The 25,964-nt window shown below is 40.6% G+C and overlaps 1 protein-coding gene across 2 annotated transcripts; it reads right to left on the reverse strand.

The window, feature by feature from the left end:
• Positions 1 to 1,415: 1,415 nt before the first annotated feature.
• On the reverse strand, positions 1,416 to 25,519 carry peli1.S (pellino E3 ubiquitin protein ligase 1 S homeolog). Of its 2 annotated transcripts, XM_041564175.1 has the most exons (7): positions 25,191 to 25,517; positions 12,564 to 12,704; positions 11,408 to 11,537; positions 10,195 to 10,296; positions 6,905 to 7,102; positions 6,626 to 6,814; positions 1,416 to 3,662 (listed from the first exon to the last, which is right to left on the reverse strand). In XM_041564175.1, the coding sequence occupies exons 2-7, from the start codon at positions 12,632 to 12,634 to the stop codon at positions 3,096 to 3,098; spliced, it is 1,257 nt and encodes a 418-aa protein (XP_041420109.1). In that variant the 5' UTR covers positions 12,635 to 12,704; positions 25,191 to 25,517; the 3' UTR covers positions 1,416 to 3,095. The 2 variants fall into 2 exon arrangements, with proteins under 2 accessions (XP_041420109.1, XP_041420110.1); XM_041564176.1 differs by lacking the exon at positions 6,905 to 7,102 and having other exon boundaries at positions 25,191 to 25,519.
• Between the last annotated feature and the right edge of the window lie 445 nt (positions 25,520 to 25,964).

Here is a 25,964-nt window from a genome sequence, read left to right on the forward strand (position 1 = left end):
CAGAACAGCCAAAGTGTAAGTTACTGATGCTTCTCTGCTCCATTCTATTGATCCGGTCACACCAAGTATTAAACCTGAGCAGAGAAGAATCAATACATGTTTTCTGCATTAGTAAACTTGCTGGTTTTTGTCCCATCTGTACAGAACAGCATTGGGTGCTGCTGTTACACATTCACAATTACCAGTACTTCTAGTATTAATATTGTAAAAATATAAATGACAATTGTTACCAGCTGGCAAGTGTTATCTACATTTGCTGCATCAGTGTTTCTTTGGGTACAGTCCCTGTGAAGGAGAATGAGGACAGTTAACTTCTGGGTTCCTGTATGTCAGGATCAATAATAATAATAAAAAAAAACTGCATAGGAAAGCAATTGTAAATGCCATTGTGTAAGAGACTTTAAAGGAGAAGGAAAGGCTAACATTAAGTAAGCTTTATCTGAAAGGTATATATATATCTATATCTATATCTATATATAGATATATCTGTATTTATATACACACCAGTAACCCCTCAAAGAAATGCTGCTCTGAGTCCTCTGTCAAAACAAACAGCACATTTCTTTCCTTCTATTGTGTACTCATGGGCTTCTGTATCAGACTAACTGTTTTCAGCTTAAACCTCCAGGGCTAGGGCTTGAGCATGCTCAGTTTGCTCCTCTCTCCCTCCCTGCTGTAATTTGAGCCCAGAGCTATGAGTGAGCAGGGAGAGACTCAGGCAGGAAGTGATGTCACACCAAGCTAATATGGCAGCTGCTATCCTAAACAGAGAGAGCTTCTAGAGCTGTTTACTCAGGTATGGTAAACATTCTGCAGAATAAATAAAGTGTTATAGCTTGTACTATTGTGGTTAATCTATTGGCAATAAACTCGGTAGCTTTCCTTCTCCTTTAAAGAACAACCACTCAGTCATTACTGCAACTAACTATGACGCAGCAGCAGGAGTCTGTACAAAGGCACGGGACACTCGCTTGCTTTTCCGACGCATGGTAAAACTTGGATCATGGTCGCCCAATTCTGATTTACAAGAGAGTTCGCTCTGCTCAATGCACCATCTGCCAATTTAATAAAAATGGAGACTTTTTGGAAACATCAAGTGTCGCACAATTCATTTAATCGTGTGCAAATACCTCTATAGCTGCCCTGCTTCCATATTATTTTCCATGTAGGATCCATGCACCGTATGCTCGTGTGCACTCTTTATGGCTTAGCTCTGAACAGAGTTCTTAAAGAAGGAATGTGCAAAATAAAAATGTTCTGCCTAATACAGAAGATATTCCTGATATCGCTTGCATATTGATATACAAAGTCACCAAATGTACAAATCTGCAGATGATCACCGTAAATAAAAGCGTCCGAACGTGGACCAAAAGTTGCATTATTTACATAGGTAAAGAAATGAATTCACAGACGGCTACAATCACAATCTTTTATGCAGTAAGTAAATGCATAGCAGACAAGCCTCTTGAACAGGCTTCTGTTGCGCCCAGCCCCGGCCATGAAACAAGGTATGAACCAAACTCCCCACCCTCTCACAAACACAATTCTTGAGGGGGGGTCTGAATAAATAATGCTGTAAATCAAATAAACTACATTCAAACATGTGGACTCTAAATAAGAATTGTATTTAACAAATGGGGTATTTACATGTCAGCAGCAGCTTTTGAGGGGGTGAAAAAAGTCTTAAAACCACTTTCCTATCAAAAGTAACTTTCTGCTAATTATTCAAATACTAAACACAAACATACTGACCACTGGTGGGAAAAGTGTGGCCTCCTAGCTGTTGTACTACAACTCCCAGCAGCCTTAATCTATACAAATCTTTACATTTTGCTCCCTATGTAAGGGCAGAGACACACGGTCAGATTAGGGGAGATTAGTCTACAAATCTCCTCTTTTTCGGGTGACTAATCTCCCCAAACTGCCTTCCCACCGGCTAGAATGTAAATCGCGCGATTCGTTTTCCAAAGTCGCCCGAAGTTTCCTGGCAAAGTTTCCGAAGAAGAGGAGATGTGTCGCCTGACAACTATCTCCCCAAATCTGACCGTGTGTCTCTGCCCTAAAAGAGCAATTGAACACATCTGAAGGTTTCCTGAGAGTGTGGCAAAACCACAATACAATTCTGCTGGTAGAAAACTAGATTTTTAAAAAAAACAAAAACACACAAACTGCTCTCATTTAAAGGTTACTCACCTGTCAACCAAGGGCAAATTTGTGTTAACGCAAATGCTATGCTACCACTTAGATACATGCTAAGAGACAGTTGCCCATGGAATATGTATATTAAGTTATTTTATCCCACTGTATAAAAAGAAACAAAAAAACCAGTAATGCCGCTCTGGAAGTCCATGCCGTACAAAAGCTTTAAACCTCACCTGTTACATGTGTCATGTTTTAACACTAGACACACACAAGAGGTGGAGGGGAAACAATTTCAGGAAAAGTATACAATGAAAGGTCTGAAAGACCGCCAGATAAATAAAACCCTGAAATGTTGCAACATACCTAAAGGCCTTTGAAAATTGATGGTTTGAGAAAAAAAACTCCTTTGAATGAACAGTAAATAAACATTTAGAGTAACTCAATGCACTGAAATTCTTCAGGTGCCTCAATTTCATTCATTTTCTTGTTGATTACCCTAAATTAGAAAAAAAAAAAAAATACACATATAGTATTTTATGTGGCATCTCAGCTTCTACACACAATCATGGGATTCCACTGCTCTATCAAACCATCAGACATGTCCTGTAAGAAGGTCAAATATAAAAATGTGATATTTATATATATTTATATGCTATATTATACAATGTGTGTAAACTAATGTAGTTTGAGCTGATAGTTTTACTCCCCAGTTTTGATTCAGAAATATTATGAAGGCATTGAAATCAGATCTGCATAATCCCATTTTCAAGTTTTGCTCCAGTCCCCCCGAAAAAATTTCAACCCCATCTTTTCCTGAACGCAATCTGCTTTTCCTGGGATTTAGCCTATGAAGCAGTCATTCACTTATTGGGATACAAACTTCACTTGGAAAAGTGGTCTGGGAAGCAAACCAATCTTTAGCTTATCGGTTACATATAGTCCCAAATTGATCTCTAATCGAGAGGTCCTTGGAAAATAAGTCTGATGTAGCCTTGCTCCCCCGCTAACTGGTGCGCACAAAATGGACACGCTGCATGGAAGGTGTGTGTGCCGTGGGGTAGCGGGATCTGGGACCAATAGGAAGTTGTTTTTTCGGAGCACACATGTCCACATGGGCTAAAAGCATGAGTAGGAGGGCCGGCATCCACATAAAATGCAGCTTCACATCCCAGCCACAGCGGGACATACGGACCCACAGAACGACACATGGGACACTCCCGGTCTTTCCCGTCTCTTTCCTCTTTATTCCCCCAGTTGTGGTAGCCATGCACGTGACCGCAATTCAGATAAACCCAAGGTTGTTTGTCGTCCACCACATCCTTTCTTTTCATGCTGGGAAACGCCAGTGTGTTAAATCCGACAGGACATTGAGGCCTTGCTGCATTGATTTCTTGTCTCAGGGCTTCTAAATGTTTCACAGTTGGGGTGCGGGCGAGCCCCTCAGCAGTGCGCCACAGCAACGTCGCTCCACAAAGGTCTATGAGGGAACCATCTTGAAGTTCATTGCTTTCGTTTTCAACCTAAATAATGAAAATAAAGTTCACTTAAAGGGATACTGTCATGGGAGAACAACAGAACAATGGGAAGGTAACCAGATAGCAGCTCCCTGACACAAGATAACAGCTGCCTGGTAGATCTAAGAACAACACTCAATAGTAAAATCCAGGTCCCACTGAGACACATTCAGTTACATTGAGTAGGAGAAACAACAACCTGCCAGAAAGCAGTTTCATCCTAAAGTGCTGGCTCTTTCTGAAAGCACATGACCAGGCAAAATGAGCTGAGATGCATCTACACACCAATATTACAACTAAATACACTTGCTGCTTCAGGAATGACATTTTATATTGTACAGTGAATTATTTGCAGTGTAAACAGTGTCATTTAGAAATAAAAACTACACCATAAAAATCATGACAGAATCCCTTTAAGGAAAATTGTAAAAAAAAATATATATATTATATAAAAAATATTATAATTAACGAAAAAAGTGTTATAGGCTGTAGCAGGTCATTACATATATGGTCCTGAATGTGGCACAGTATGGGGGTACACAGCAAATCACTGCTGGTCTTAGGAAGGACACCTGGACTGCATATCCCTGGCATCAATACCAAAACTGTAGTACAGGTATGGGACCTCTTATCCAGAATGCTTGGGATCTGAGGTTTTCCAGATAACAGATATTTCCGTAATTTGGATCTTCATACCTTAAGTCTACTAGAAAATCATATAAACATGAAATAAAGCCAATAGGCTGGTTTGCTTCCAATAAGGATTAATTATATCTTAGTTGGGATCAAGAACAAACTACTGTTTTATTATTATAAAGAAAAAGGAAATCATTTTTAAAAATTGTATATTATTTGAATAAAATGGAGTCTATGGGAGATGGCCATTCTGTAATTCAGAACTTTCTCGATAATGGGTTTCCAGATAACAGATCCCATACACCTGCAGTGGATATAAATTGAAGTTCCATCATCTGCGGTGAGTCAGTGCTCACATGGTACCAAGGAAAGTCTGCTTGTCACTCTTTATAAAAAGCTGGCCCGTGCCATGCAATCTGTGACAGAACAGTCCAGCGATACAAAAGTCAATATGTTGGGATGAATCATCTTCATGTTCAGATTTTCTCACAGGGGAACAGTATGTTCTGATTTTGACAAGATGAAATGAAGTTAAAAATGGTTATAAATAAGCTCATTGAGTCTAGCGAAAACAATCAAATTAAAATAAGTGAGTCTAAAAATGTTACACTGTCATTGTTTTAACCATAAAAAGTCCAAATATCATGAAACGTGTAGCATGTAACTAAAGGCCCCCATACATGGGCCAATAAAAGTTGCAGACAGACTGAGTCGGCACCTTATTGGCCGGTGTGTGGGGCCAACTGATGGGCTTCCCTGATCGATATCTGGCTGGAAATTGGTCAGATCTCGATTGGGCAGGTTAAAGATCCCGTTGGTTCGCGGCCCCATCTGTTCGTTAATGGGGTCCCGCGATTCGACCGGCCGTATGTCCTCCATTCTGAGAGCCTAAGATCGGATCAGCCCAATATCGCCCACCTCAATAGGGGGAATTCACAAAAAAGTGCTGATATTGAGACAAAATATAAGTGGAGATAAAAGTGTCAGATTTGCCACCAAATTCACAAACCTCTATCTCCACTTTTGTGAATTTGTCTTTTAAACAGATCGTTTTCAGATTTTGTCTTTTGCCCAACATTTTTTTCTGAATTTGCCTTTAGCTCTTACTACACCTGTCAGTCAGACATCAAATTGGAATTTTTTTGGGGAGGGGATTTATTTTACCAAGGAAAAGGCTAAATTTTCAGGATAACCTGGGCTTTCTAAATCTGCCGACATGTTTGTGTAATTCCCCTTGTTTAACAAGATATAAAGGTCTAAATACAAGAAATGCTATTTTGCATAATATAGGGATTTGTATCAGAAATATGTTTTATTATCTCAGGTCAAGTGTCTAATTGCTGCTAAAACTTGGCTGAGGCTTTACTTTTCCTTTAGATAATAGTCACTCAAATTGCTAATATTGCCTCATTCATTAAGTAAAACTAGTAAAATAACCCAAGTGTAAGTTAAAAACTTTTTACATATAAAATTGTATAAAATACACTTTTTTTTGTTTAATCAGTGTTTTACTTGTTTTGTTAATGAGGCTTTTACACCTATAGGGTTAGACACAACTTGTGAGTGGAGTATAAAATGCTGATCCCTATTAATATGATAATTCCCCAATAAATTACCTACTAGACGTATGAAATGAAAATTGGCTGAACCAAAGCAGAGCAGTTTATCTTAGAATTGATGTGAAACACGGGAAAACTTAGGGAGGAACCCAACGTGCCATTTTGGCGCAATCTGACGCGCTACGTAAAAACGCAGGTATCAAGTCAGATGTGACAGAAATAAGGTAAGCTACAGGAACGTGGGATGGTGTTTCAGCATTCGTCCGATGCGACATGACTGTCGGATGCAGACACTGCACGCTGCGTGACGCGCCGGATGAATGCTGCAAATTCATCCAACATTTCCATCTCTTATTTCTGTCGCATCCAACTTGCCGCCTGTGTTTTTACACAGCGGGTCAGATCACACCGAAATTGCCTGTGGAGTTCCTCTCTTATCCTGAGCTTTACGCCATTTTTAAAACATCGGCAGAAAGTGCCGCTTAAAATGATGTTTTTTGTGCCACTTTTATGTCGTTTGAAAGACAAATTCATAAAAGTTTCAGTAAACTGTCTTTCTTTTACTAAAAAATTAAAAGTGTCGGTTGAGTTGGAATTTAGGCTGATTTCTGTTTGTAAAAATGGAGAAAGTATTTGACTCCAGTTTAGCACCACTTTTACTCCAGAAATGGTCTCTCCCCACTTTTGTGAATTCCCCCCAATGTGTGTATATCGGGGAGAGATCTGTGTGTGTGGCACCTTTACTTGTTGGCAGGACACAGATGTGGCACATACCATTTTCCCTCTCTGTTGGGCCGACCGGGTTTCTCGCAAGCTGAACACATTCCCACACACAGAGATCTCTCTCCACACCCCAGGCTTGGAATCTTCTGTGAATCCGTTGCGTGGATGCATAACAAGAACTCCATTTGTCGTTAACCCATCCATCTGTCCATCTAATGTCTTCCACTTGGCTGCTTTCTCCTGTTAAGGGGAACAAGGGATAAAATCAGGCCAAAATAACAGATTTTCTCTGAAAAAGAACAGAACTTTAAAAAAACAAACTGCATTTACCCCTAGAAAAATATTTTTGGAGGAGTCGAATCCCGCAGCATATATCTTTGCAGTAAATGGAGGGTTCCTTTCACAAATGATCCTGCAGGCAAATCTGGAGATGGTGCTTTGAACAGACTGTGACTCAGAGTTGGTCTGAGTTCCCGAAACTGTATCGGTTACCACAAAATCAATAGGGCTCTCTGTTGAGCGACCAATCTACATACACAATAATAAATCATTCAGAAGAATATTAAATACAATTGGACATTCATATTTCAAGGCAATACAAATGTTTTCCTATTCCTTTAAAGAAAGATGGGAATAGTGACTAGAGTTAAAATTCTAATCTGTTTTCCACTTCAAGGTTTTTTTTTTTAAATTTTAATCCAGAATAAAATCTTAACCCTGACCCCTTCCAGATAAGGAGCTTCAGCTGCACAGAAATATATTTGCATAAATTTGCCTCTTTGTGTTAACTGCAGCTGTCCCCTATCACTAATCACACTATCCCAAAATGTTGCAAGACACTTTCAGTTAAAGGGCTCTTACACACGGGCGGTTTTTCCTGCGCTCCCCTGCACTGCGGTTTCTTCCGTTCAGCCACAGGGGAGCGCAGGAGAAGATGCACTCAATTATTGTGAAGGGGCCTGTACTCACACAGACGCATGTAAGCGCCGAACGCAGGTAAAATGCAACATGCTGCGTCCCACCTGCGTTTGGCGCTTACATGCGTCTGTGTGAGTACAGCCCCCTTCACAATAATTGAGTGCATCTACTCCTGCAAAAACGCTTGTGTGTTAGAGCCCTAAACCTTGGACAAAAACTGTAAAACAAGCGAGTGCAAGCTCTCAACAAATCTGCATTAACTCATAAGAATGGAAGCGGTCTCATTGTCTATTTACACCACCACTATGGGGGGGATTTCTAAAGAGAAATGTGGGCTCTCTGCCTCAGGTGAAGTGTTCAGAATCTGCACATATAACATGGAATCTGCTCATACTTTAGTGGCAATATACGGTAAAGAAAAAAAATCTTAAACAAGTGGGTTACAGTTTCTCATACTTTTAAAGGAACATTAACATCAAAAAAATGAAAGCGTTTTAAAGTAATACAAATATATTGCTGTGTTGCCCTGCACTGGTAAAACTTGTGTTTGCTTCAGAAACACTACTATAGTTTATATAAACAAGCTGATGTAGCCATGGAGGCAGCCATTCAAGCACAGGATACACAGTAGATAACAGATAAGTACTACTATAGTTTATATAAACAAGCTGCTGTGTAGCCATGGGGGCAGCCATTCAAGCACAGGATACACAGTAGATAACAGATAAGTACTACTATAGTTTATATAAACAAGCTGCTGTGTAGCCATGGGGGCAGCCATTCAAGCACAGGATACCCAGTAGATAACAGATAAGTACTACTATAGTTTATATAAACAAGCTGCTGTGTAGCCATGGGGGCAGCCATTCAAGCACAGGATACCCAGTAGATAACAGATAAGTACTACTATAGTTTATATAAACAAGCTGCTGTGTAGCCATGGGGGCAGCCATTCAAGCACAGGATACCCTGTAGATAACAGATAAGTACTACTATAGTTTATATAAACAAGCTGCTGTGTAGCCATGGGGGCAGCCATTCAAGCACAGGATACACAGTAGATAACAGATAAGTACTACTATAGTTTATATAAACAAGCTGCTGTGTAGCCATGGGGGCAGCCATTCAAACACAGGATACACAGTAGATAACAGATAAGTACTACTATAGTTTATATAAACAAGCTGCTGTGTAGCCATGGGGGCAGCCATTCAAGCACAGGATACACAGTAGATAACAGATAAGTACTACTATAGTTTATATAAACAAGCTGCTGTGTAGCCATGGGGGCAGCCATTCAAGCACAGGATACACAGTAGATAACAGATAAGTACTACTATAGTTTATATAAACAAGCTGCTGTGTAGCCATGGGGGCAGCCATTCAAGCACAGGATACCCAGTAGATAACAGATAAGTACTACTATAGTTTATATAAACAAGCTGCTGTGTAGCCATGGGGGCAGCCATTCAAGCACAGGATACCCTGTAGATAACAGATAAGTACTACTATAGTTTATATAAACAAGCTGCTGTGTAGCCATGGGGGCAGCCATTCAAGCACAGGATACCCAGTAGATAACAGATAAGTACTACTATAGTTTATATAAACAAGCTGCTGTGTAGCCATGGGGGCAGCCATTCAAGCACAGGATACACAGTAGATAACAGATAAGTACTACTATAGTTTATATAAACAAGCTGCTGTGTAGCCATGGGGGCAGCCATTCAAACACAGGATACACAGTAGATAACAGATAAGTACTACTATAGTTTATATAAACAAGCTGCTGTGTAGCCATGGGGGCAGCCATTCAAGCACAGGATACACAGTAGATAACAGATAAGTACTACTATAGTTTATATAAACAAGCTGCTGTGTAGCCGTGGGGGCAGCCATTCAAGCACAGGATACCCTGTAGATAACAGATAAGTACTACTATAGTTTATATAAACAAGCTGCTGTGTAGCCATGGGGGCAGCCATTCAAGCACAGGATACACAGTAGATAACAGATAAGTACTACTATAGTTTATATAAACAAGCTGCTGTGTAGCAATGGGGGCAGCCATTCAAGCACAGGATACACAGTAGATAACAGATAAGTACTACTATAGTTTATATAAACAAGCTGCTGTGTAGCCATGGGGGCAGCCATTCAAGCACAGGATATACAGTAGATAACAGATAAGTCCTACTATAGTTTATATAAATAAGCTGCTGTGTAGCCATGGGGGCAGCCATTCAAGCACAGGATACACAGTAGATAACAGATAAGTACTACTATAGTTTATATAAATAAGCTTTTGTGTAGCAATGGTGGAAATTGAAGAAAAAAAACGCTATATGGCACAGGTTTAATAGTGAGAACAGATAACACCATTATGTTCTACAGAGTTTATCTGCTATGTAACCTGAGCTTTTTCTCCTTTGAATGGCTGCCCCCGTGGCTACACAGCAGCTTATTTATATAAACTATAGTAGTGAGTCTGAAGCAAAGACACCAGTTTAGGGCAACACTCCATTATATTTTTAATACTTTAAAACACTTTCATTTTTTGATGTTACTGTTTCTTTAAGGGACCTTTTTTGTATTTATCACAACAATCTTATTAACTACTTATTACAACCACACATTTTTGGAAATGTGAGCTAAAAAAACAATAATCAGTATTTTCTAAAGGACTGACATGAAGATCATACCTGGAACATATCGGTGTTGCTATCATGAGTGTACTCCACCACCACAGTCTGTGCCCGGGACAAAGTGTAGGAAATGCTGTGCTGGTCCTTGTTACTTATTGCCTGTAACAAACATGAGCACAATAACTAAGCAACATCCCAAGAAGCGACGTTATGATGAGCATGGTGATAGTATAGGATTTGGCATTAGCTATGCATTTTAACTAAAATCCATTAAATGAAAAAACAAAAATAAACAGCCATTAAGATTGGGGGCCTCCAACAGGCAAACAGGTTCAAAGGCCACAGCATCGCTTTATGACTCTACTTTTTTAGCAAGTAGGGACAAACAGGGCAGTACTGGGAGCTGTAAATGCATCTTTATAGGTGGCCTCTGAAACACACACCTATCAATAGCTTTGTTTTTCCTTTAAAGGAGAAAGAAAGGATAAAACTAAGTAAGCTTTGCCAGAAAGGTCTATATAAATAGAGTAATGCTAGTCCGAGTCCTCTGACAAAAGAAACAGCACATTTCTTTCCTTCTATTGTGTACTCAATGGGCTTCTGTATCAGACTAACTGTTTTCAGCTTAAACCTCCAGGGCTAGGGCTTGAGCATGCTCAGTTTGCTCCTCTCCCCTTCTATTGTGTACTCATGGGCTTCTGTATCAGACTAACTGTTTTCAGCTTAAACCTCCAGGGCTAGGGCTTGAGCATGCTCAGTTTGTTCCTCTCCTCTCCCTGCTGTAATCTGAGCCCAGAGCTATGAGTGAGCAGGAGAGACTCAGGCAGGAAGTGATGTCACAGCAAACTAATATGGCAGCTGTTATCCTAAACAAACAGAGAGAGCTTCTAGAGCCGTTTACTCAGGTATGGTAAAGCATTCTGCAGAATAAATATAGTGTTGTAGCTTGCACTATTGTGGCTAATCTATTGGCAATAAACTGTCTCTGTAGCTTTCCTTCTCCTTTAAATAAAGTATCTGATACAAAAGTGGCAACTAGCCAGATGAAGTTGTGGTTAAAATGACTCTCTTCCTTGCCAATATAATAATTATATATATTAATATTACAATGAGTTCACTGACGCACAAGATTTCCGTTAGTCCCATCATGGAAAATATCCTTACAGGACTATACATAAAACTTCCATTCTACACAGAATTTATCACTTTTTGACAAGCTTCTCATATGTACAATGAAGTCATTTTCATTCTGTTTCAGATACAAACTCACCTTTGCAGCCTGTGGCGTGCAGGCAATATGAACAGTACTTGGCTTCACCCCATTGGCTTTTAGTCTTTTAAGTAATGCAAACCTGCTTTTTCTCCTTCCTCTGTCTCCATTTGGCAGAGCTCCATTGTATCTAGAGAATTTCAAGAAGATTTGTGAGAATATTTTCTCTCTTCTGGACACTTAAGATCTAACAAGATTCCACACAAGACTTTCATGGAAGCAGTTCTATAACTATATAGAATTAATAGCACATTCAAACACAATGGATAACATTTCCACCCAGTTTCTGAAGATTCTACTAGAATGTAAAAAAAACATTGTATACAGATTGATGCAGCGGACAAATTAAAGTGTATTAATTTAATACAAATATAAGGCACTTTTGGCCTGCACTGGTAAAACTGTTTTGTTTGCTTCAGCAACTCTACTATAGTTGATATAAACAAGCTGCTGTGTAGCCATGGGGGCAGCCATTCAAGCACAGGATACACAGTAGATAACAGATTAAGTACTACTATAGTTTATATAAACAAGCTGCTGTGTAGCCATGGGGACAGCCATTCAAGCACAGGATACACAGTAGATAACAGATAAGTACTACTATAGTTTATATAAACAAGCTGCTGTGTAGCCATGGGGGCAGCCATTCAAGCACAGGATACACAGTAGATAACAGATAAGTACTACTATAGTTTATATAAACAAGCTGCTGTGTAGCCATGGGGGCAGCCATTCAAGCACAGGATACACAGTAGATAACATAAGTACTACTATAGTTTATATAAACAAGCTGCTGTGTAGCCATGGGGCAGCCATTCAAGCACAGGATACACAGTAGATAACGGATAAGTACTACTATAGTTTATATAAACAAGCTGCTGTGGGGCAGCCATTTAAGCACCAGAATTATTCAACCCCGTACAAACAGAATAAGTAACCGATTTGCACGCAGTGGTAAACATACTCCACTCAAAGAAAGTTGGAGGGTACATTTATAATGCAGTTTGATATGATATATATATTATTTTTAGCAATTGGTTGCATTTTATTTCCGCAGCAGTTTCTCAAAGCCTATGGGAGGCAGACTGCATGGTTTCAGACTCCAATGTATGGACAGACACATCACTGCTGGATTGTGAAGCAGATAATCACTCACCCCAATACAATGAGTTCCCCATACTTCACTGGTGCTTTCGCAGGGTGATTCTCTTGATCAGGGGAAAACATGAGCTTGTCTGTTCTTTATACACCAATCAGCACCTTCTCAAGAGATGCAGAACACTTCTCATTATTTTATCTGAAAGAAAAAGAAAAAAAAATGTCCCATAAGCATCTTATCAGATTCAGTTAAAAACATACACAGGTATGGGACCGTTTATACAGAATGCTCGGGACCTGAGGCTTTCAGGATAACAAATCTTTCTGTAATTTGGATCTTCAAACCTTAAAGTGATGGTCATGTTTTTTCCAAAACACATCAGTTAATAGTGCTGCTTCAACTGAATTCTGCACTGAAATCTGTTTCTCAAAAGAGCAAACAGATTTGTTTATATTTAAATTTGAAATCTGGGGCTAGACATATTGTCAGTTTCCCAGCTGCCCCAGTCATGTGCCTGTGTAATAATAAATCAGTACTTTGTAAATGATCCCAACTAAGTAATAATTAATCCTTATTGAAGGAAAAACAATCCTACTGAGTTTAATATTGTTTAAATTATTTTTTTGTAGACTTAAGGCACCAAGATCCAAATTAGGGAAAGACCTGTTATCCAGAAAAGCCCTAGGTCCTGAGCATTCTGGATAACAGGTCCCATACCTGTAATTACTGATAATGAAGTGACATTGTGAGAAGCATCCTAGTCAATTTTTTAACCATGAAACACTGCAATTTAATAACTGTGGCTTATCTATTTCGGGAGATTAGTTGCCCAAAAATTGCTTCTTTTTCGGGTGACTAATCTTCCCAAACTGCCTTCCTGCCAGCTACAATGTAAGTCAGGCACTTGGATTGCTTCGGCTTTCCGAAGTCGCCTCGTGAGGCAACTTCGGTTGCCTTCGGAAAACGAAGCGTTCCGAGTGCCATCCCGTCGGCTAGAATGCAAATCGGCATTTCGGGGAGATTAGTTGCTGGGCGACTAAACTCCCGAAACAGCAGTGTGTGTCTCAAGGGGCTAGACATATTGTCAGTTTCCCAGCTGCCCTAGTCTCATGCTGTCATGTGACTTGTGCCTGCACTTTATGATGGAACAGTTTCCTGCCAGGCTGTTATTTCTACTAATCAATGTAACTGAATGTGTCTCAGTGGGACCTGGATTTTACTATTGAGTGCTGTTCTTTTATCAGCTGTTCTGTTCTTATCTAGACCTCAAAAAACACATATCCTGGCCCCCTTGGGAATCCCAGTGCGGGGTTGAAAGAGAAGAGTGACAAACAGCCACCCCCCTTGACCAATTCAGATTAATTAAATGATAAAAAGCTTGAAGCGAACGTTTTAAAAAAAGCCATGTAGCAGAGTTCACCAACGCGCGTTTTGCAAGTAAAGCTTTCGACGACCCCCCTCCCAGAGCTGCTTTAGAAGGTGAAACATGACAATTTACACTTGAATAATAAAAAAAGTTACACATAGAAAAGAGAAAGTAATTGGAAAAAGTTATTTCTGGTGAACTATCTGAAACCAACTAGGCACTTGAAGGTGAACAACCCCTTTAAGAAATAGAAGCTGTCACTGTATAAATGCAACTATGCACTGCGGCCCTCTAGTTGTTGTTGAACTGCAATCACATTCATGCAACTGGGAAACAGCAGGAGGGCTGCCATGTGGACACCCCTATTTCATCGACGGTCTTAACAAATGATAAAAAGCATCTGGAGAAGAAGGGAAGAAGGCTGGAGAGGAGTAATTATCAGATAGCAATCAAAGAGTTCTGAAAGGAATTCACACTCAGCATTTGCACATTACACGCCACTTTAATATTAAATCTCACCATATTTGAAAGCCGGAGAGAACAGCTGATACTCCCCTCACTAAACCGTCTTCCTCCACAGAACACGGCTCTATCTAACTCTCTGATATGTGTGTGTGGGCAGCTTGGAATATTTCACATGTTAATAGGATGGATATTAAAAGCAGCTGGCAAATTGCATCCACAAGTAAAAAGAATTCTTCAGAGAGGTCAGCCAAAGTAAGTACAGGTATGGGATCAGTTATCCAGAAACCCGTTATTCAGAAAGCTTAGAATTACGGAAAGGCTGTCTCCTATGGACTCCATTTTACCCAAATAATTCAAATTTTTAAAAATGATTTCCTTTTTTTGTGTAATAATAATAATAATAATAATAATAATAATAATAATAATAAAACAGTAGCTTGTACTTGAGCAAAACTAAGATATAACCAATCCTTATTGGAGGCAAACCTAGCCTATTGGCTTTATTTCATGTTTACGTTAATTATATATGATTTTCAAGTAGACTTAAAGGCATCAAGATCCAAATTACAGAAAGATCAGTTATCTGGAAAACCCAAAGTCCCTAGCATTCTGGATAACAGGTCACGAGGTTATGCTTTCAGCTCAGGAACATTACAGGAGTTGTGACTTCTTGTTTGAGAACAGAAAGCAACAAGTTTAAAAGGAAACTATACCCTATTTTTGAAAGGGGTTTACATCCAATTTTAAGGAGAACTAAACCCAAAAGTTAAAAACAACCCTACCCTATATAGACCCCCCTCCCTCCTCCTCCCCAGCCTAGCTGCTCCCCCGGGCAAATGCTCCTAACTCTTTATTTACCCCTCCATGCAGATTCTGTCCAGCGGAGTTTATGGGCGCCATCTTCAACCGCTTTGGTAATCTTCGGAATGAGACCGGCGCTTTGGCAATTTTTATGAGTTTAGGAGCATGTGCAGTGGTCACAAAACAGAAAATCGCCCCAACTGTGCATGTGCCGCTACGCCGGCGTCATTCTTAAGATTACCGAAGGGAAGAAGATGGCAGCCATGAACTCCGATGGACAGGACCTGCATGGAGAAGTAAGTAAAGAGTTGGGGCATTTGCCCGGGGGAGCAGCTAGGCTGGGGGGGGGGGTATGTAGGGTAGGGGTTTTTAACTTTTGGGTTCAATTCTCCTTTAAATGGCTTACAAACATTTAAATGGTTAGAGGTTGCATTTAATAATCAGTCAGCATGACACTAAACTGCAGTTAGATAATAGGCATCTGGCACCCAAAACTTCAAAGTCCTGCTTCACATCACATGGTTTAGCTCACTGGATAGCCAGCAAATCAGTAAGAGGGAGGAGCTTATGTCATTGCCTTGCAAGTGGGAGGGGCTTACTCATATGCCGCCAGGGCCGCCATCAGGGAGTACTGCAGTGCTGAAGCGGTGAAATGACTCGAAGTCACAAAAACAGCCGAAGTTGAAGCCCCCAAGCGGCAAAAAGACCAGAAGTCATAAAAACAGACAAAATTGAAGTCCGGAAGCAGCGAAAAGACCCGAAGTCATGAGTTCAGTTCTACTGAACACCAATATGTGTTTTCTTTTTAATCTCCTGGCCACCAATGTATTATTTTAATACTCTAAAGGCCCCTGCCACCAACGTTTTTTTAAAAAAAAATATTCTTTGGGGCCCTGAAAATGTTGTTGTATGGGGCCGGTGATTACTAATGGCGGCCCTGTATGCAGAAGGAGGTATTAACGGACTGGATGGCACAAGCATTTCACATGAAGAAGTCAGCCCTGATATTTTTGAGGCTGCAGAACCCCATGATTGCACACAAAGGAGTCAGTTTTACGTTCATGATTTTCTCGTATTTAGAGTGAGTTTAATAGACAGCTAGTGAATGATGGAGGCTTAGAGCAGTAGCAGTTCCCCTGTAACATAGGCTTATAGGTCTGTTTGGTCCCTGATAGAAAACTGTAGTACTACTAAATTCCTTTTTCCACAGTCCTTACTCCAGAGCAGAGACTACACAGCCTTTCCTCTACAATCCGTGTAGTGGCGGCTAAGTGCCAAATTTGCTTTGACTTTGCTCTCGTTACATTTCCAGGAATTGTGTGTTATCCTTCCCGATGTTCTGTGAGATCCGCAGCACAAGCCTGTGGTTAAGTTGTGACCCTGCATATTCCAACACCAAGTTGTGTAATGCGCCAGAATTATAGCAAATCCTACGCAGCCGTTGTGTCCGATACAGACGCACTAATCACACCAACTTGTAGGATTTAAGTCAGTTAGGAACAGGGCCCTAATCTTTAAAGGGGAAATGAAAAATGTAATATAGGCTTCACATACTGAAATAAGTACAATCAATTAAATATCCTGCAACATTTCTGAAATAATCAAGTTTATGTTCACTATTCCTCTCTCAGCATCTGTTTCTCTTCATTCTGTCTTCATGCAGCAGTTGGGTGTCAGATATTCACTGACAGTTACATCCAATATATCTTATAGGGGGGCTCCTTTCCTTGCAGATGTATTAGAGCTCACTCAAATAACCCTGTGCCAATGCCCCAACATTTACTGTGTGGTTACTGGAACGCCCTTAAGAGCGGCTGGCTGATGAACACTTATTGTTCATGAAATGTGACATTTCATTTGTACAGAGAAATAAAGATGTCACCAAATGAGCATAATGTAATAGGGAATACTTTATATCCTTTTCCTACAATCAATCTAGCCCATTGAATCCTTTGTTTGTGAGGTCCAGACCAAAGCTGTAAAAGCTGAATCCTGCTTAAAAAGGCCAAATCCCGGCCGAATCCCGAACCAAATCCTGTATTCGGTGCATCCCTAATATAAACTAAGTGACATATTAAAGAATCTTGTCATACCGATAAATATATATTTAAGTAAATATTGACCTTTTACATCTCTTGCCTTGAACCACCATTTTGTGACGGTCTGTGTTCTGCCTCAGAGATCACCTGACCAGAAATACTGCAGCTCTAACTGTAACAGGAAGAGATCACCTGACCAGAAATACTGCAGCTCTAACTGTAACAGGAAGAGATCAGCTGACCAGAAATACTGCAGCTCTAACTGTAACAGGAAGAAGTGTGGAAGCAAAAGATAGAACTCTGTCTGTTAATTGGCTCATGTGACCTAACATGTATAGTTTGTTTGGTAAGTTTGTGTGCACAGTGAATCATATGATCCCAGGGCGCTGTCCTTATTTTTTTAAAATGGCAGTTTTCTATTTATGATTACCCAATGGCACATACTACTAAAAAAGTATATTATTATGAAAATGGTTTATTTACATGAAGCATGGTTTTACTTATGAGCTGTTTAAAGCAATATATCTTTATAGTGACCTATATTGTATGAGGGGTATAGTTTTCCTTTAAGGTGGCAATTTTATTTTTGTATGCGGCAAACAATTTGATTTTCCTTTCTTCCATATCATTAATAAACTGATTAAATAAATTCAGACGACAAAGAACCCTTTGGTACCTTAGACAGGCTGATGATTCACCATAACCAAGTGATGCTTTAGCCAGTTCTCTATCCAGGTACAATGATCCGTAGTCTGTCAGCCCACTAACAATAGTAGACAGGTAGCAAATATCTACCCAGTTTCAATCTGCTCATTCTAAACCTCTCCATACACTAAATGGATCCTCCTAAGCGAACTAGATGGCGGTAAAAGTTCCTCATCCATATTCAGCCGAGCACTTTCCAGTATGCTTCCCACTATGGCCACAAGCAAAGGGAAAAGGACTAAACAACCAGAAACAAGGCATTCAATGCAGTTTCTAACAAGCACTACTAGAGACAGAACCAAAGGAAAAAGCAACAGGTTTTTGTTGGTAATTCAGACAACTGGTTATGGCATGGGAAAAGAACCATAGGTATTAAACCCGGCTAAATACCCAGAACATTGAGAGTTACATGGGACATCAAAAACTAAAAAGCGACGATTGAATAGCAATGTGGAAAGAAGGGTTTCAGGGAAAACAATCCATGCAAAATATTGATCTTCAACTGCAAAATCAACCACTTCTGCCTGCACCCAGCGGATTCTCCTAACTTAACTTGCCTAAAACAATGGCATTTCTGCAAACAAACCTTTTAAAGTGGACCCGTCACTCATAAAAATTATTCAAAATCCTATTTTATCACATCAGTCAAGCAAAATGAACTTTAATTACACAATATAAATTATGTGAATCTTGTTTCCTTCAGTCTGGGAATTCATAATTATAACAAGCAGGCAGGAGCCATTTTGTGGGACACTGTTATTAAGACAAGTCTTGTATCATCTCAGAATCTTGTTTGTGCACCAGAATGGGGGAGCTGATGTCCATCCCCATGTCCTGGTTACACAATTAAACGGTGAAGAGAACGGGGAATGTAGGGAGAGCAGTGACAGGAAGTGCTGAATGGAAAGTGAAAGCAATTGTCTGCCCCGCCTCTATGCCTAGGCATAGAGGCGGGGCAGCCAATATTTGATTGACAGCTGAGATTTTTAAACAAGTTTATAACAGCTATGAATGCTTTAATAAAAAATAGAAATTGGATTTCATGTTTAATTTAAAAAAGGATTTTTATTATACAGATTTTTGTGTCTGGGTGACGGGTCCACTTTAAATCCTGCCTGTCTCCCATAGACACCATTATTATTAAATACTTCATGTTTTTAAAAATTATTTCCTTTTTCTGTGTAATAATAAAACAGTAACTTGTACTTGATCCCAACTAAGATATAATTAATGCTTATTGGAAGCAAAACCAGCCTATTGGGTTTATTTAATGTTACATGATTTCATAGTAGAAGTAGGGGCCCATTTACTTAGCTCGAGTGAAGGAATAGAGGAAAAATAGTTCGAATTTTGAATTTTTTTTTGGCTACTTCGACTTCGAAACGGACGATTCCAACTAAAAATCGTTCGACTATTCGATAGTCGAAGTACTGTCTCTTTAAAAAATTCTTCGACCCCCTAGTTCGCCACCTAAAACCTACCAAGGCCAATGTTAGTCTCTGGGGAAGGTCCCCATAGGCTTCTTAACAATTTTCTGATCGAAGGAATAGCCTTCGATCGATGGATTAAAATCCTTCGATTTGAAGGATTTAATCGTTCGACCGAACGATTATTCCTTCTATCGTTCGATCGTAGGAATAGTGGTAAATCCTTCGACGTCGAAGGATTTTACTTCGACGGTCGAATATTGAGGGTTGATTTGAACCCTTGATATTTGACCCTAGGTAAATGTGCCCCGTAATGTGTGAAGATCCAAGATCTAAATTACAGAAAGATCTATTAACTGGACAATCCCCTGTCCCAAGCATTCTGGATTAAAGGTCCCAATAGATTCAGCAGCTAGAACTAGCAGAAGCAAGGGCTGAATTGCACTACAAGCGGTTGCTGCTGGTCCTAGACAGCACAAATGTTTATAACACTTACTGTATCTGGAACAAAGACTGAAACTAAGAACAAAAAGTTTAAGTGTGCAACAAGTAGACAATAATAACAAACAGACTAAATAGAGTCTGTTTGTAGAGATAGAGTACAGGAGGCCAGGCAAATATGCTCAGAGGAGTAACTGTATGAGAGAACAATGAACTCTGTTTACACAACTGCTCCTATGCCTGAGGGTAAGGGCACACTGGCAGATTTGGGGAGATTAGTTGCCCCGGCAACAAATCTCCGCTTATTCAGGGCGACAATCTCCCCGAACTGCCCTCCCCTACCTTCCCACCGGCTATAATGAAAAATCGCCAGCGGGATGGCACACGCGGTGCTTCGTTTTCCAAAGTTGCCTCACGAGGAAACTTCGGGCGACTTCAGAAAATGAAGCTGCGAGTGCCATCCCGCTGACAATTTTTCATTATAGACAGCGGGATTTGTCGCAGGGGCAATTAATCTCCCCGAATCTGCCCTAACCCTTTTTTGTTTAACCTGGCTGCGGGCAACACATTTCCCAAAAATGCCTCTCCATTGCAGGTTATCGGAATCGCCGACGGTATGCCCAACTGATACTGAGGCAACTTTGGGCGACTATTGAAAACGCATTGCTGCGTGCGCATTAGCGCAGGCGACTTTTCATTCTAGCCTATGGGGGAAAACGCTGAGGCAGTTCGGGAAGATAGTCGATCAAAAGACGAGGCGATTAGTCGCCAGGCGACAAAATCTCCCCGAATCTCCTCGTGTGGACTAGCCCTTAACGCACAGCTGGCCCAGGAAGAATCCAACAACAAAGAAGGAGCTTACATTTTAACAAGGGGAGTGGAAAAGAAGAAAGAGGGGGGGGAAAAAAAGAGACATGACTGGGAGGAATTCATAGAGGAAATTGCTTAAAAGAGAAAAGCCCAGGCAGCCGTATGACAAGACACAAGCAATGCTGCTAAATAAGACAAGGATTGAGCTTTTCTATGGACGGGGCAAGACAAGGGACCTCATGTTCGATTGCAAAGTGACAGACACCACATATGATAAACAGTTCAGCCTTGAGTCTTATCTGTATCTTCAGAATAGGATCAATAGTAATCAGCTTTCTTATAAAACATAATGCCCAACACATTAACCCCTATACGCCCAAAAATGCTCCAATGCATAAAGCATGCATATATATATATATGTGCAGCTCTATACAGTTAAACTGGAATTGGGGTACAGATTCACACAAACCAACTACAGGTATAAGATCCATTATCTGGAAACCTGTTATCCAGAAAGCTCCAAATTACTCCCATAGACTTCATTTTATCCAAATATTTAAAAATAATTTCCTTTTTCTCTTTAATAATAATAAAACAGTAGCTTGTACTTGATCCCAACAAAGATCCTTGTTGGAAGCAAAATCAGTCTATTGGGGTTATTTAAAATGTACATGATTTTCTAGTAGGCTAAAGGTGCCATAGACGCATAGATAATATCGTACAAAACAAATTTTCGTCCGATATTCGTTGCGTGTATGGTGGAAAAAGAGCCGACTGATATCGGCAGAAGACTTGGATATCGGTCGGCTCGTCGATCGGCTGGACGGAAAATTTTGATCGGGTGCCTTTGAAGGGACCTAAACATCAGCCATTGTTAGTGCTGAATCATCAGATACAGGTAGAATTGTATTGTTTCTATATCTATATCTGACCATTCAGCTCTACACGTGTGGGTTGAAACCAATCATCTTTCTTGGAAACATCTTTTCCAAGAAAGATCGTAATTGTTACATCTATGGCCACCTTTAAGGTATGAAGAAGAAGAAGATCCAAATTACGGAAAGATCTATTAATCTGGATCCAGGAAATCCCAGTTCACGAGCATTCTGGATAACAGTCCCATAGCTGTATAACTATATCAATAAATATATAGTGAATATAGTACCCCCTTTTGTAAAATATAAGGATATTAAAAATTATCGAGGAGTTTCATGACCATATAAAAACACGAGGCCAAAGGCTGGGGGTACTTTTATTTATTATAATACACGAATTTCAATGAGTCATGTGACAGAAATCACATCAGAACTCACTGTTTATAACTGATGACATCAGAACTCACCGTTTATAAGGATATCATTTACAGAATATTCATGGCTTTTTTGTATTATATAGTGAATAAAGTACCCCCTTTTGTAAAATATAAGGATATTATAAGTTACCGAGGAGTTTCATGACCATATAAAAGTACGAGGCCGAAGGCCAAGTGTTTTTATTCAGGTCATGGAACTCCGAGGTAACTTCTAATATCCTCATATTTTACAACTGGGGGTATTTTATTTATTATAATACACAAGTTTCAGTGAGTCATGTGACAGAAATGACATCACTACTCACCGTTTATAACTGATGACATCAGAACTCACCGTTTATAAGGATATAATTTACAGGATATTCATGGCTTTTGTGTATTATATGCATATAAAGCAGGTAAACAAGCAATGGTCTCGTGTAGAAACAAACTGGAAGTTAAAGGGGGTTCACATTTAAATTAACTTTTAGTATGTTATAGAATGGCCAATTCTAAGCAACTTTTCAATTGCCTATCATCGTTTATTTTTTATAGATTTTTAATTATTTTGCCTTTTTCTTCTGATTCTTTCCAGCTCTCAAGTGGGGTCACTGACCCCATATAAAAAAATCAAATGCTCTGCGAGGCTACAAATGAATTGTTATTGCTACTTTTCATAACTCATCTTTCCTATTCATATTCAAGTCTCTTATTCAAATCAGTGCATGGTTGCTAGGGTAATTTGGACCCTAGCTACCGGATGGCTGAAATTACAAACTGGAGAGCTGCTGACTAAAAAACTAAATAATTCAGAAACCACATATAATAAAAACAAATTGCAAATTGTCTCAGAATATCCCTCTCTACATCATACTAAAAGTTATTTTGAATGTTAAATTATGACTGCAGTAATACAGGTCAGGTCATTTGCAGCCCTCCAGAGGTAAAACTACAACCTCTCAGAACTGGCTGTAGCTGCTGAGGGATGTTAAGAAGCGTGTAGACAAATTACAAGCAGGGGTCCACAGATTACCATGACTAATTACCATGACTGATTAATCACTTTCCACAGGACAAAAGCGTTTGGAGGATAAATGCGTTCATTCCCTTATTACCATTTCACAAATATTCTAAGCCGTCCCTGATAAACACCAGGCAGTCCGTGTGGGTTAGACGTGTACATGGGGCAAATGAATATAAAGACTCCAGGAGGGTTCACCAAAGGTGGAAGGGAAAACAATGGCATCTAATCTGGCACAGCAAATGCTAAACAGAACTGCAACTCTCACACCAAGGCCTCGCACTCACTACAGACTGTCCCCTATTCATCAAGTGTAAAATATAAAGTCACTTTAACACAGGCAGATTAACGCTGCCAATATCAGTTCTTTAGACCAATTTGGCAGTTTATCTGCCTGTGTATGTTGCTTCCTGATCAATATCTGGCCACAATATCGATTGGCAAGATTTCATTTTTCAGGCGATCGACCGGTCTGAGCCCATTGCTCCTTGTTGTAAATCCAATTGTTCGGCCTTAGGGCTGAATGTTCGGATATAGCCCTGCTGTTGGTGGGAATATCAGGGAAAGATCAGCTTGTTTGGCAATGTCGCAAAATGATCGGTATGGCCAGCTACACACTTCTGGGGTTAGATTAAGGTGGCCATACACGGGCCGATAAAAGCTGCCGACAGACTGCAGTCGGCAGCTTATTGGCCTGTGTATGGGGCCCCCCCGACGGGCTTCCCCGAATGAGATCTGGCCGAAAGTTGAAAAAAAAAGACAACAAATACCATCTGTTCGTTGATGCGGTCCTGCGATCCGACCCCCATTCCCATTCGTTAGGATCCGATCGTTGGGCCCTAGCCCGATATTGCCCACCACAAGGTTTGCATATCGGAGAGATCCACTCGTTTGGCGACATCGCCAAACGAGCGTATCTCTGCATGTATGGCCACCTTTAGTCAAACCGAATGCTTCGATAAAGACCCAATTACAATCATGGCCATTCAAACTAAAGGGGATTCCAGTCGGCCCATTGTTTGGTGATGTCACCAAACGAGAAGATCTCTCCCCGATATGCCCACCTTGAGGTGGAGGATATCGGGCTGATCCAATTGTGGGCCCTAGAGCCCAATGATTGAATCATAATGAAGGGTAACGGGCGGATCGTGGGAACATCAATGAACAGATGCGCCACGATCCGATGGGATTTTTAGTCCTGCCTGATTGACATCTGCCCGACTTTTGGCCAGATATCGATCAGGGAAGCCCATCGGAGGGCCGTGTGTGTGTGTGTGTGTGTGTGTGTGTGTGTCTCAAAGACAAATAGATCTTACAGCTTTGCACCAGCCAATTCATCAGAATGTCACAAAAAATGATGGTATCCAGGTCTTAGGCCTCACGAGTGCTACATATTTACAGCCAGACCGGCCGGTAGAGATGAAATCTGAGGTCTCCACTGACACAAGTTCTCCGATCCAACCTAATCCAACCAATATTTCCACTCAGTTCCTCCGGCCTCCATAGAAATAGATGTACTTTGTCTTCCCACACAAAGGAGAGGATATGATTCACTTGTGTACAACATGTTACACACAATAACCCACGGGAACCCCGAGTGCCTTTAAAGGTCCCAATGCAGATATACAGCAACAAATATCAGAGAGGGACGCTGGGAGTTGTAGTTCACCAGTCACAGGGAAAGCCAAGCTGATGTTAAACAGTTACTGATGAATGAAAACTGTATGTGACCAGCAGCAGTGTGTGTTGTATGTATTGTGTGACTGGCAGCAGTGTGTGTTGTATGTATTGTGTGACTGGCAGCAGTGTGTGTTGTATGTATTGTGTGTGACTGGCAGAAGTGTGTGTTGTATGTATTGTGTGTGACTGGCAGAAGTGTGTGTTGTATGTATTGTGTGTGACTGGCAGAAGTGTGTGTTGTATGTATTGTGTGACTGGCAGCAGTGTGTGTTGTATGTATTGTGTGACTGGCAGAAGTGTGTGTTGTATGTATTGTGTGACTGGCAGAAGTGTGTGTTGTATGTATTGTGTGACTGGCAGAAGTGTGTGTTGTATGTATTGTGTGACTGGCAGAAGTGTGTGTTGTATGTATTGTGTGACTGGCAGAAGTGTGTGTTGTATGTATTGTGTGTGACTGGCAGAAGTGTGTGTTGTATGTATTGTGTGTGACTGGCAGAAGTGTGTGTTGTATGTATTGTGTGTGACTGGCAGAAGTGTGAGTTGTAGGTCTCTGCCCCCTCAGTCTGATTCAGGCATCAGTGTGTGTGTGTGTGTGTGTGGGACACAATAACACAGCGGCGGAAGGTTCTCTGACTTACAAAGTGACTGGACCCCGTAGCCGATGTTGCCGTATCCTTCCGCCTCCTTGGAACCCCAGCCCGGCACTGAGGGGACTCACTGAGCAGCCCCTTGTCTTCCTACAGGCAGCGACCGTGTTACTTGATAAGAGGAGAAACGATGGGTGGCTGCCCGCCTGTCTCCTCCTCACAAGCTGGGAATATCCACTTCCTTCTACTCCTCCGCCTCTTTCTTTAGTGAACAATAACTGCTCCGTTCCCGTAGTCTCCCTACTAGAAGCAGCGACTGCAGCAGCAACAACGCTTGTGTGAGGCGCGGGGTGGCGAAAGAATGGCTTTGCCGTGACGTAAGCGAGCAGGGCCGGAGGCGTGGCTTGTGTTTGCCGCAAGGCTCTATGGGATATGTAGTCATGAGGCGATTCTGGCTGCTTTGTGTTGGGTGCGGGGCGGCAGAAAAGCTCCTGTGAGAAGGTGTGTGTGACTAATGCCGTGTCCTCTGTATTGTTCTTGTATTTTATACCTGAACTCCCAGGGTTATCGGACAAACAGTCCTGCTTCTCCATATAGAGACATAAATATGGCTGTGCACTTATATACCTCTAAACTCTCTCTCTCTCTATATACCTCAGCTTATACACCTCTCTCTATATATATATATATATATATATATATATATACCTCAGCTTATACACCTCTCTCTCTATATATATATATATATATATATATATACCTCAGCTTATACACCTCTCTCTATATATAAATATATATATATATATACCTCAGCTTATACACCTC

Source organism: Xenopus laevis, chromosome 5S (assembly GCF_017654675.1).
Source record: "Xenopus laevis strain J_2021 chromosome 5S, Xenopus_laevis_v10.1, whole genome shotgun sequence".
Taxonomy (NCBI): domain Eukaryota; kingdom Metazoa; phylum Chordata; class Amphibia; order Anura; family Pipidae; genus Xenopus; species Xenopus laevis.